This window comes from Xyrauchen texanus, chromosome 32 (assembly GCF_025860055.1).
Source record: "Xyrauchen texanus isolate HMW12.3.18 chromosome 32, RBS_HiC_50CHRs, whole genome shotgun sequence".
NCBI classification, from domain to species: domain Eukaryota; kingdom Metazoa; phylum Chordata; class Actinopteri; order Cypriniformes; family Catostomidae; genus Xyrauchen; species Xyrauchen texanus.
The window spans coordinates 34,777,642-34,791,520 of record NC_068307.1 but is presented as its reverse complement, the minus strand read 5'-3'; the positions used below and the strand labels follow the sequence as shown (position 1 = coordinate 34,791,520).

General features: G+C 40.9%; 1 protein-coding gene across 2 annotated transcripts in view; it reads left to right on the top strand.

Moving 5' to 3' along the window:
• LOC127625724 (cyclin-dependent kinase 18-like) overlaps positions 1–13,879 on the top strand; it is a 108,506-nt gene that overhangs the window by 60,953 nt on the left and 33,674 nt on the right. For both annotated transcript variants that reach the window (XM_052101087.1, XM_052101086.1), the window contains exon 3: positions 11,685–11,812. In XM_052101087.1, coding sequence (XP_051957047.1) covers positions 11,685–11,812 — 128 coding nt within the window. The remainder of the gene's footprint in view (positions 1–11,684; positions 11,813–13,879) is intronic.

Sequence of the window (13,879 nt, the reverse complement as noted above, 5' to 3'; positions counted from 1 at the left end):
ATGCCAGTCACCCCCGATTTTAAAGGAATAGTTCACCCAAAAATGAAAATTCTGTCTTCATTTACTTACCCTCATCTTGTTACAAAGCTTTGACCTTTTTCTCCTCATTAGAACAAAAAAGGTGATTTTTTTATAAAGATCATCCTAACCAATCTGTTTAATATAATGAAAGTGATTGGGGACTGGGTCAGTCTAGTTCCAAACTAAAAAAAAACTTGTGCACAACATTCATACAATAGCATGTGAGGAATTGTGTGAGGAACAGAGCTGAATTTTAACACCAGAAACATACATTTCTGCAAATGCGTACACTTGGCCAACGCATTGCCAACACGTGGTCCGGTTGAACATTCTTAACGTGTGTTCTTGCGTTACTGTGGTGGTAACAAACCCCAGTAATCAAGGGGGCGATAGAGTTACCTTCAAAAGTCTGTGCCAATAAATTGGATGCATTATAGTCAGGTAAGTTGCTATAAATATATTGACTTTAACTTACATGCTCAGCAATATTCTTTTCAAACTGTTGCTCCACCATAACAGAAGTTGGCTAGAAAGAGAAAACACCTTAGAAATGGACAGTTTCAAAGTCAAAGTGCATTTTGGACTGCAATTATTATTGACTAAGTCGTTAGTCAGTAATAATCTTCCCCTCCACCAAAAATGAACAACAAAAGTCGTATGGACTACAGAAATGGCACATTGATTTCATTGACACCAAATACTGTTGGTGCTAGCATGTCTCATGACCAAACGTCATTGATATCAATGGCACTATATTTGATCAAGAACTACAGCGGAAGTGAAGATTTTCAGGGAATAACGACTTAAATTTCTGTCTGTTCCTCGCGTAAATCTATCATATAGCTTCTGAAGACTTGAACTACAATGCACAAGTGATATAAGCTCCTTATATGATATTTCAATGGTGCATTTTTATCATTGTTTTGTCACACTTTCATTTGGAAAAAAGCAGCCAGGATATTCTTAAAACATTATCCTTTTGAGCTCCGCAGAAGAAAGTCATACGCATTTGGAACAACATTAGGGTGAGTAAATAATGAAATCATTTTCATTTTTGGGTGAACTGTCCCTTTATTAAGGACATGTGGACAAGGGGACATTTACCTCTCTCCTAACAAATCAAGGATAGCAAAACATTAAGCAAACGTCTGTTTTGAGAAAAACAATGCCCTGAGGTGTTCCTAGGCCAGGTGTGAACATAAAATGCAATTAAATCAATGTGAGAAAGAGAGAGAGGTAGACATCTAAGGCTGTGTGGGGGACCTGGTATTGAATTTCAGGTCTGCTGAAAAGCATGATGTGTTATAAATATTGATGAATCAGATGGCTACCTGAGAGACAGAATAGCAATCTCTTGTTATCCAGATCCCAACGTTGCCTTTGTTAACAGCCCTTGTCACCATAGCAACAAGCAATTAAATAGCAGCATGCATTTAAACATCAGAGACAAGTTGAGTTTTATGGCGAACAATAGAGTAGAAAAAACGCAGACTGTGTGTGATTTCTAGGGGAATTGGAAAATATTTCAAAGTGAGAGAGAAAAGTTGTGAGGTACAGCTGAATTGAGGGTACAGAAAAGGATTATAAATGCTCTTTACCTCTATGTGTAACAATATAATGGAGCTTAAAGTCAAATTTTCTAAAAACATTAAGAACACAGCCTTGTACCTTTGTCTTTTTGTCAGATTTACAAATACTTTTTTGCTTCAAATCAAAGTTTGTAATGTTGTGATTCACCTCGGCTTTTATGAAATCCCTATGAAAAAAAAAAAAATGCTGAAAATGTGTGCAGGCACTTTTGCGCTCTATTGCATTGTACCACTTTAATCAGGCCATATCTTTATGCGGCAGATATAGTACGAGTATTACGGTAATATGACATTTCAAACTCAGCCTTTGTCTTAGGAGATGATATGGTTCTATGTTTGTTTATAAAACTGTTAATTAGAAGTACATACAGTGTATGATTGGTTGAGGTATTTGTCATCCTCCAATCAGAAATCACACTACTGAAAGCACATTAGGAAACATTTGGAAACATCTGGAAGCATCTACAGAGGGATTATATAATAAAATCCAGTTTAATGTTCAGTTATATCTAAATTTAGACTAAAAATAGATGTGTTCCCTACCGCAATTTAATTGTATGCCATAATGTCAAACATAATCTTTGAATTATTATTTTAAGATTTATGAAATTGAATTGGAAAAAATATATATATAATTTGTAATGATTGCTGCACAGGTTAACAGTTCCAATATGCATTTGAATCAGAAAAAACTGAATCAGTAAAATCAGTTTTTTAATTTAGTTTGAAGAGAAGTTTTAGTTTGAGTTTCTAAACAATACCTACTGAAAAATAAATTATTATTCATTTATTTTTTTCCAGTACTCTCTTTTTTTTCAGTATCACTTTCTATTTCCTTTATGCCTAAAGCACTTAGTAAACCAAATTTAGTATTTACCTAATAAAACTTTGTTATTATTATAATTTCTTGAGCTCTGTGGACATGCCAACGGGTCCAAAAGGTGGGCGCAATGTTGTGAAAAAAAGATTATGCTTAAAACATTAAGGTCTCTAAATACATTAGTCAGGCATATGGGGTATCATTTGAAAGCTTTGAATCGGAACTTTTGAAAGATAACCATCACTTATGCATTTATATAACATAAAATAACAAAGTAAGTCCTGAAAACATTTGTGTTGCAAATCTAGAGGTCATGCGGTAGAAATATTAATTTAAATATAAAAGTCTTAAAAATAGCACTTAAATAGACTAATAATATATTAAATGAAAGCTTTAATTCTCAGGAATGTGACTGTACAGTTTATTTTGTTACACTAATACTACAGTTTGAAAGATTTCAAAAGAATAACAAATACGATATTTGCTAAACAAATCAATGGAAATATATATTATCGACTATTGATGATAAAATGTTATACATCATTGAGCTTCTAGTCCACTCAGAGGCCAAGATATTCGATGAAACAATGGGGGTGGTGCATGAACTGAAAATAAGACTGAATGTCTATGGATGGGCACATCTGCAAAGGCTAAAAATAAAATTGTCTAAATAAATTAGACACATTTTTGGCAATTAGTCCACATTATGTGTTAATAGTGAGCTTTTACATTTGAGTGTGAAAAATTGCAGGTGGCAGCCCAAAAATGTGGTTAAGCACATTGTAGGCCTACTGTTGTGCTGATATTAGCCAACAAATGAACAATCAAAATCAAGTCAGCCCATCATAACATTGCATATTAGCACTTAAATCAGTTTGCTGTGTGTGACAGAAAGCATAAACATAATGTTAGCCTACCAATAAAGTTAATTAGTCATTATAAATCATGTAAAACTGCGTTGTATCTGGTAGGGATGTGCACGGGTAATCAAGTTCTGCACCAGCTAGTAAACTTCGTCGATTTTGTCAAATTTGGACTATTAATCACTTTGTACCAAAGTTTTTCTAGCAAGTCAGTCCACTGTCGGCCATCTTTGTGCAGCTCCTATCTACTTGAATGGGAGAAAACCGAAATTCCAAAAATGGTTGGTCAAGATTAAGCTCAAAGAACATATTTTATATCAGCAATAAAATCGGACAATACTAGATTAATAAACTATGATGATTTACCTCATTTTACGATAAAAAAAAAAAAAAAACACAATTTTCCTGGCTTGTATAGCTAATGTATAAAATGTTCTAAAGTTGATTGACAGGTGATATATTTATCTAAAAGGTGATCAGCTCTTTTAACTGTAAGGCGGGACTTCTTTCTACATCTGTTGACCATTGGGCACAAAGCTCCTTGGTTGGGCATATCAATTTCTCCCATTCATTTTAATAGAATTGACCCATCTCTGCTAAATAATCTCTGTTTGTACTTTCCCTATGAATCTCTTACCAAATCATGCAGTAACAATCGAGTCCAATGGGGTGCTTTGGATGTGCCGTCAAGGTGTTGGTTGAGAGGGAATTATGATGGCATCTTTGAACAAGTGTTTAGTGTGGCAATACATGTAATATTTTGATTCTTACTGAATTATACTGTATTGGTATTCGGTTCTTGTTGGAGTCATGCCTACCAATGGACAAGGATCTGCTATTACGTTTGAAAGAAAATGAGAAGAAAACTCAGAAGCTTATGAGACCATTACCTGAAACCTCAAGTATCGCAGTGATTCATCTGCACAATTAGCCGTGTTAATGAGGATATACAGTTTTTGCCAAATAAAGAACAGAACAGACTGAAGTGTTAGTTTCATTAAGTATGAAGAGGGAGGGGCAAGACAGGGCTTTTGATCACCCAACAAAACCTACTGCAAGGGTGTTATTGACATAAAGAAGCATTAGTGATCTTTTTTGCACCTAAAAAGGTTTTAGAAAGGCAAAGGGAGGAGACATGAAAGATTACAAAACAAATGAAACTGAGTAAAAAGACTTCAATGGCCCTCCTCCAAATACACCAGGCCAAGGCAATGAAAGAGCTGCACGTGGGTAGTACTGATCTCGATGTGATGCAGGAGCTGTGCTCGGTGAACGACCTCGCTCTCAATGCCATGAAGGTCACGGTGCGAGCACTCGGGAAGGCGATTTCCACATATGGCTGGATCTGTTCGACATGAGGGACTCTGACAAGGTTCGCTTTTTTCAACGCGCCCATCTCCCAGATCAACCTATTCGGCAACACCATCGAGCGACTTTGCCCAGCAGTTCCTGGCGGCGAAGAAGCAGACTGAGGTGATACAACACACCTTGCCCCCGCACGGCTCAAGATTCCGTACACCATCTGCTCACAGAGGGCATCCACCTACGGTGGCAAAAGTCCTGTCCTCAGCCCCAGCGTAGAGCTCCCCCACAGGAAGGCTGGCACTAGGACCCCCAGGAAGGTTCCTAAGCGCCCCTGTGACGGACGACCCAGGGAGCGAATCGTCCGCTGGAACCCTGCAGCTGGTATCCAGACCACCCCTTCCCCTGCTGGAGGGCCAGGAGGTAAATCTTGTGTTCCCTTGTCACCCTGGTTCAGCGTAATCCGCTTCACCTCGGTGCAGGGTGAGATGGCGTCACCCTGCGTGTGGTGATCACGACCCTTCTGCGCAAGAGCACGATAGAGCCTGTCCCTGGAAATGTGGAAAGGGTTCTACAGCCCTAACTCTATCATGCTAATGAAAGGCGGTGTTTTGCGGCCAATTTTGAAGTCTGCCAAACAGACTTCCCGTGCACGGAAATGCATTTTGCAATGCGTCCGGCATCAAGATTGGTTCACTGTGGTAGATCTGAAGGATGCGTACTTTCACGTCTCGGTTTTACCTCGTCACAGACCCTTCGTACGGTTTGCTTTCGACGGCCAGGCGTATCAGTAAAAGGTCCTCCCCTTTGGCCTATCCCCTCGCATTTTCACGAAGGTTGCATAGGAAGTTCTTGCCCTGTTAAGGGAAATGGACGTCCGCATACTCAACTACCTCGACGACTGGCTTATTCTAGCACACTCTCGAGAGTTGTTGTGTGCACACAGGGACCTGATGGATTCAGGTCAACTGGAAAAAGAGCAAGCTCTGCCCAGTTCAGAGCATCTCTTTTCTCGAGAAATTATAGTACGGCGGTCCCACTGCATCCTCCCACAGCCCGCTCTGGTATTTCCTGATGGGAGCCCCCCTCAGGACAGACATGCTGGCCCCGGGGGCTGTGCAAATACACATTCCCCCAGTGAGCCTACTTGCACAGATCCTGTGCAAAGTCAGGGAGGACAAGGAACAAGTCACTCTCGTGGCCCCCATACTGGCCCACCCAGACTTGGTTCTCGAACCTCACACCCCTCGTGACAGCGCCTCCCTGGCAAATTCCCCTGAGGAAGGACCTCTTATCACCTGTGCTCAGACCTCTGGAATCTCCATGTCTGGCCCCTCGTCAGCCTGTGGAAGATTTAAGTGGCCTACCACTGGCCGTGATAGACACCGTCACTCAGGCCAAAGCTCCCTCTATGAGGCAGCAATATGCCCTGAAGTGGCGTTTGTTGGGGTCAAATTGGTGTTCTTCCTGAGGGAGATGCTCAGTCGGTCAGTGCTTTCCCTCCTGCTGGAGAGGCTGGAAGGTGTATGTGGCCGCTATAGCGGTAAGTCCTTGAGGAAGCACGACCTGATCATTAGGTTTCTCAGACAGCTGGCCAGGTTTACCACTTGCATACATTTCCTTTCCCCTCCATGAGGCGAAGAAGTGCACTTCTTTCCCATATGAGTTCACGAACCCGTGAACCTTGGATGCCTTTCTCCCTAGCCCTGTGGTCACGAATTTGGCAGAGGAGTTTGCAGCCAGACCAACTACGGGTACTAATATGCCCTGTACTGGTATAGGTGTTCCACAGGTGCCGACTACGCCAGTAACCCCCTGTGATGTATTTTCTTCTGTACAGTCCTGTAATGGTATAGGTGTTCCACAGGTGCCGACTACTCCAGTAACCCTCTGTGATGTATTTTCTGCTGTACGGTGTCCCTGTCGGCAGACCCATATCTCCCTTGGGCAGAGCTTTCTCTGCCCCGGTCGCTGTGTTTGTACAGCTCCTCCCCTTCGAGGCAGGACCTACCACCCCTCTTCCATGTGTGGCGGATGAGCCCACGTGTCATATTGCCACATGTTACCTCCCCTTTGGACAGAATGTGGTCTCCGCAGGGTCTTTTCCCCCTGAAAGAATAGTAGAGGAAAAGCACACCTTCCCTGATGCATATAATAGCGTTAGATGGCCCTAGCCGAATGTAATACTCTGTGGAGATAAAACAGAGAGAAAAGGCCACGGCTGTCATGGCTGTCCTGCTCCCATGCTAGTTTCGTCACCCCCACCCACCTCAGGAGTGAGGGGAACTTCATGACATTTTGTGGGGCATTGGGGGAGGTTATGTGCAGACTGATGCATCTGCTATTATGCACGCAATGTAACACGGTTCAGCTGTTTTGGCGTTTTTCTATAGGGACCCCTAGTGTCACTACATTGACACAACGACGAGTGATTGACAGAAGGGGAACATCTCAGTTACTGTTGTAACCTCCATTCCCTGATTGACGGAACAAGACGTTGTGTCCCTCTTGCCATAACGTTGTAATATCCACTGAAATGGATGGGACCTTGTCTCGGCTCCTCAGCACAACACATGCCCATATACCAGCTCCTTTTATACCCGTATGTATGGGGGAGTGGCATGCAAATTCCACTCGCCAATTCTCATTGACCTTTTCTCAAAGATTGGAGGTGTTTGGGGCTCCCAAGAGCGACCCCTAGTGTCACTACATCAACAATGTCTCATTCCCTCCATCAGGGAATGGAGGTTACAATAGTAACCGAGACGTTTTTCTATGTAAACAAGCACTAGACATAAGTTTTTTTAAAACATACTTAAAGGTGGGGTATGTGATTTGCAAAACGGCCGGCAGATTTTGAAAATACACAACTCTAAGGTCCTACCTTCTCTCCTCCAACGCTGGCCCTGACTCCACCCATTCGAAAAACATGGACGCCAGAATCATGCACTAGCGAAAACTCAGATGCGCAGTGTTCTAGCAGTGTTCTAGACTCACTAGTCAAACAGTGCATTCACCTGTCAGACAATTTTTCAGAGCAAATTGTTGACACAGCAGGAGGAGGGGTTCGGATACCACTCTTGAAAGGTGTAGAGCTGATTTTCTCATAACTGTAAAAAAAAGAACATAGCCAGCCCTGGCGCCTGTACAGCTGTCTTCTATTAAAAACAGGATTCATAGAAATGTGGAACAACCCCACTAGCACTATAAAAGCTCTATTCTCCATACATAAATACAATCGCTTCCTGTTACTGGGTCACGAAGCTTTGAGTATGCGCATCGAACGGGACACGCCAGGCCAGGGTGGTGGGGGAGGGGGCATGGTACGACTCGCTTGATTGACACATTTTCTGTCCAATGATTCTAGATGGTCTTGAAAATGATTGGCTGGAGTTTTTCGAGTCCTGCCCGTTCCACAGATGATTAAATTGCTTAATTTTCATTTCAGTGCTTCTAATTTACAGCCAGTAAGTGGGTTAGGAATAGGATTTCAAGTTATTTTGAAAAAATGGTCAAAAAAGAAAATCACATACCCCACCTTTAAGTAATTTTAAAGCGCCTTGCACAGGAGCCGCATGTATTTCAGATGCCATACCAGGTTAAAAAGACAGGTGATTTTCAAAAATACATCACAAGACACCTGTGTTATTTTCTATTTATTGCACTAAGCTTTTTTTAGTGCCATTACTTGTTCTGTCTGAATGGCTCCTTAGGGCATTTTTTTCATTGGTCTGCACTGGTTTTTGATCGTTTTTCTAAGTGAACATGTACTGTGATGAACATACTCAGGAGAGGCATGTATTTTATAAAATAAAAAATATATACATTTGTATTTTATATGTTCTCATAAACAACTTAATAAAAAAAAAAAAATGCACCTGGTGACGCCTGTATCCTGTTCCATTCCTTTTTTTTGTGCAAAAATGCATTTGGTCTGAATGGCCTCTTAGGATGTTTAGAGTCCATATGCGCTGTTTTTTAAAGTGTTTGGGCATTTGTTTTTACCATTGTGCTGCATCTAATGTTTTCAGTGTCTCACACAGCAGTGGCATGTAATTTAGACGGCATGTCAGGTAATAAAAAATAAAAAAATTTTTAGAGAATGCGCTTGGGCATTGTTTAGTCTGATGGGCCCCTAAGGATGTTTTTTCATCCATCTGCACTGTTTTTTATTGTTTTTCTATGTCAACATGCGTGAAATTGTAATTTTTTACCATTGCACTGTGTCTTGAACTGAAGCGGCGTGTATTTTAGCCGCCATGTCAGGTTACAAAGAACGGTAATTTTTAACACTTCTCAAGATGCCCGAGTTCTCTCAGAGACTATTTAGCAGAGATGGGCCACTTCTATTAAAATTAATGGGAGATATTAGAATGCCCTATGTACAACGGATGTAGAAAAGTAATTCCCGCCTTTCAGGTAAAAGAGTCAATCACCTTTAAGATACAGACATCGCCTGTCAATCAACTCGACAACGCATGTGTGCATTAGCTATACAATGATTTGATATATTTTCTTTGATTGTAATCTTGACCAACTGTTTTGGAGTTTTCAGTCTTTCCCCATTCAAGTAGATAGGAGCTGCTATTGTATGCAACTTGTTTACCTAGAAAAATAGCTGTCCAACATGCCCAAGAGCATTCCAAAGATGGCTGCCAGTGGACATACTTACTAGAAACACTTTGCTTCTGTTCAATTCATTGCACTGATCTTAGGTTAGCACAAGAACGTGTACAAATGCTGCAAAAAATGCAGGGCTCCTGCACAAACTGCTGGAAAAGAGCGAGACACAACAATCCAAAATTTTGTAGATTTAGTGTAAGTTTACATAGGACAACAACTTAAAAACAGTGCAGAGGGACACAAAAACATCCACGAAAACGTATTCAGTCTGAACAACCCCTTCAGCTTTGATGATTTTCAAAGCTTCACATCTATCCTGCAGTGTTTCGACAGTCAGAACACAGCAACTGCACACAGTCATGACAGCCTGGGCTCACGTGGTTGTTCGAGTCGATGCAGGTGGTCATCTTTACCTTTCATCATGTCGCTGTTAGCCCTTGCAGAGAGGTATAGTGAGACTGTGATTTTGGATGGTAGTTAGTGTGCCAGACTGGATCAGATGAGATGGTCTTTGATATTTGGTGAGGGCCTGAGTCACTCAAGCAGTTCAGATCCAATTTCTGACCCACACGCTCAGAGGTCCGGGTTCCAATCCCTCGGATACCCTCAGTCTGTCAGGAAGGAGGGTGTCTGATCCTTGCAAAACTCAGGACAACAGGAAATGCCAAGTAAGATTAGAGCCGCCACCTTGCGTGTTAAGGCTCGATATTAACCTGGATATACCAGAAGGAATTCAAATAGTGATAAAGTGAAACAGGCCAAATTTGATCTCGATTTCATTTCATTGCTGTCTAGGGGACCTTGGGTGGCAACCTTGAGAGATAAAATCGCTGTCAGTGTGAATGACAGTGTGAATCAGATTTGCTCATATTATGACCATCTCTGGCTTGATTGTTGAGCTTTCAGGGTCATATCAGAGATGCACAAAACAGCTGTCTCGATCATCTCCGACGATAGGATAAAGACAGCTGTGGATAATTCAGCTACGTCAGTGGCCGTCTCTGCCAGATGTGGCATTTTGCGGCATTCTCTCCCTAAATACCCGAGATAAAGATTTCATTCTGGCGGTCTGGAGAAGATGAGACCAGCATAAATGAGAACGAATGAGCCTGGCAGGCAATTCTCATTCAGCGACGAGCTTGGCCCAGTAATGAGGTGGATCTCAATTATGCTGCTACAGCGCTGTGAAATGGACCAAGTGCTCCCACCCCAATGCCTCCAGAGGGCCTTCAAGCCCCCTCATCCAAATTGAACTGATGGAGCAGAAAAGCCATTTTGATTTTCCTTCTCACCTCTGAAGACATGGTTTGGCAGCGATAATGCCAGGCTGCTGTGGGCATCTGCCGTGCGCTTCCAAAGGGGGTCAGGCGTAGCATCGGTGGGTCCCCATCAGATGTGCCATATATGGGCGTAATTGGATTTGTGCTGACAGTCTGTTGACACAGACATTATTAATTGGGCAGGTTGGATTGACACGCACTAAGATGGCCACATCATATATGCATGAAACTCTGTGTGATAATTGCTATCAGTCTTGTTACTGTGGTTGGCTTGATTAATGATGGCTCCCGTCATAAGCATATGTCAGCGCTGACCTCACAGTTATTGAGTTAGCAGGCTAATCAGAGAAGAGGTGGGAAGTTTATGGCTCATTCACACTTGAGAGAGCTACAAGAGATGGTTGAATCTCTTCAAAACAACACTTAGAAACTAATGAAGGCCATGGTGACCATTGAAGTTTCAAGTAATGGAGGCAACAACCAAACAAGGCACCGCAGGACTATGAATATATGTACTAAATGATTGTACTTAATCAACCAAATTTCTGAAACTTTCCTGGCTGTGATTTTTACATTTTTAAATTTAATTATTTCCTGAAGAAAGATAAAAAAACATAAAGGATGATGAAAGTGAAAATATTAAATTCTGTGGATCAATATTTACTGAGTAATCCATTATATTTGAATATCTTAATACCATATTTTGAATATCACGCGTGTATTAATGCATTGACCATTTTGTTTTTCTATTGTTATTGCTAGCTATTAATATGAACTAATTAAAATGAGGGAAATTATATGAAAATCCAAAAATGATTTTTTTTTTTAGTGTAATCTTATATTTATTGGATTTACAGTATGTTTCATCTGCCAAAGCATTTCTTTTTTCAGTTAAGCTGTAGAAACATACTTTTATTCATGTTTTTATAAACATCTGACAGTGTCAACGACATGTAGGGACAATATGGTAAAAATAAAACAAAATGATACATTTGTATTATGAACATTTTAGTGATCATTCTGGTTCATTTAAAATGGAAATGTGCTATTTTCAAAACTAAGTTGTGGGGTATGTTTTGTCCCATGTCTCAAGAATCAATGATAACTTGATCCTAGAACTGAGAACTAATGTGTTAAACCAGGTGCAATTAAAGAAAATAGAAGGATTCTGCTTTTTACCCTACAGGTGTGGTGCCAAATAGTCTTGGTCTGCACAGCCTGCAACCAAGTCCAGTGGCACCAGACAGTGAGGCCCAGTCCCCTACCCATCTGGAGTACTGTAACAAAGTCCAACATCGCCGGTTCTCCATGGAGGTGAGTAACATTTATGGCCATATTTTAAGAGAGTTAGCGCTAAGCTCAGTGCTATGCCATAAGTCATAAGAACAAAGTCAATGGGCATGGTCATGAAGTTTTGGTATTTTCGTGCAAGTATGGACTAAGTCTAGGCGCCAGCTGGGTTAGGCGAAATCGTGCATTAATGAGGAGGCGCTAATGGGCTAGGTCTTATTAATAATTTAAATTTACTGACACACAAATCATGGCTTGTATTAAAGGGTAACTAAACACCTGCTCAGAGTCTGACTCCACCCACTAGAAATATTTGAAAATGCTGGAAAAGTGGGCAGACCCCGGCGGGGATAGAGGGAACGAACCGAGTGCGGGGCTGAGCGGGGGGGGGCACCTGAGACTCGTAGTGACGGATTAATTGACAGCTGCTGTCAGACTCTATGTTATTATTATTCCTCACACGGTCGCAAGACGACATGTACATGAATCTGGCGTGGTGAGCTGGAACCTGCTTACGTCAGCTGTCATCAGCTACGCCACGAGTACCGCAACAGCCAATAGGAAAATTCAACTGCAGTAGCCACCGTTCAACCTGAAGAGGGCAGCACTCAGACGTTTTTACACCATATATTGTAGAATTAAAACACTTTATACACAAATGTCTTTGGTCAACTTGAATCAATGACCAGTACTAATAAAGCCCCATGCTTACAGATCATTAACTAAAAAAAGTTGGTTTAGGGTTTAGTTACCCTTTAACGGTGATTGTATTGGCACGTACTTCACCTCTACCTGTCGACTTTGATTTCGAAATTTTTTTATTCATTTATTGAAACACAAAAAATTCAACCAAAAATATTTCTAAATTCAAATTACACTTCAAACTAAATTAAAATATAATCAAAATAATGAAGTCATCAAAAAAATCATACTAAATATAAACGTTATCCTCTGCAACTTCTTCCACCGGGCTATTTTTGTAGTGACTTAAAAACAACTCTACAACAACAGGTGGAAAAAAAACAATACAAATTAGATCAAAAATTGTATTTCTTTTATACATTTGTTTTTTTTTCTCCCCAATTTGGAATGCCCAATTCACAATGCGCACTAAGTCCTTGTGGTGGTATAGTGACTCGCCCCAATCCAGGTGTCGAAGGACGACTCTCAGTTGCCTCTGCATCTGAGACCATCAATCCATGCATTTTATCACTTGGCTTGTTAAGCATGCTACCGCAGAGACATAGTGCGTTTGGAGACTTCACGCTATTCTTCGTGGCATCCACACACAACTCACCACATGCCCCACAGAGAACGAGAACTACATTATAGTGACCACAAGGAGGTTACCCCATGTGTCTCTACCCACCCTAACAACCAGGCCAATTTGGCTGCTTAGGAGACCTGGCTGTAGTCATTCAGCACACCCTGGATTCAAACTCATGACTCCAGGGGTGGTAGTCAGCGTCTTTAATCACTGAGCTACCCAGGCCCCCTATAGAGTAAATACAATTGTAAATATAAACATAATAATAATAATAATTTAAAAATAAACCATGACCAACTGGCCATGAGCCTGTTATCAACATGGCAATGTTCCTTCCCAAAACAAACCAAAAGCAAGTAAATTTAAGGAAGTTATTTTGCCGCTCATGATTACATAATCCAGGGTGTTGAGTCCTTGTGATTGATTTTGAAACCTAAGGTTATTAAAATCTTACCTTGATTGATTTACATTTGTTAATTTAGCAGATACTTTTATCCAAAGCAAATCTAAAATTTATTCTGAAAGGGATTCTAAAAAACTCTCAATTGCTCAAGGTCTATCAATGGAAAATACTCCTTACGTAATTATATTTAGGACTATTCATGTTTCTTTGTTTCTTTCTTTCTTTCTTACAATCACCAGACAGAGGTCTTTTCAGAACCTTAGTAGTGACTTTTTACAGAATAGCCTGTGCCAAAGCTCTGCTTGGAAGTCTTATCCGAGACCTTGATAATGTCCTTGCCAGAGGTGTTAATGCCTTGTTATCAAATGCTTTGTTTAGTATAAACGAAATCTCTTTTAGCTTAAAGGTGAGAGCAGGTAAA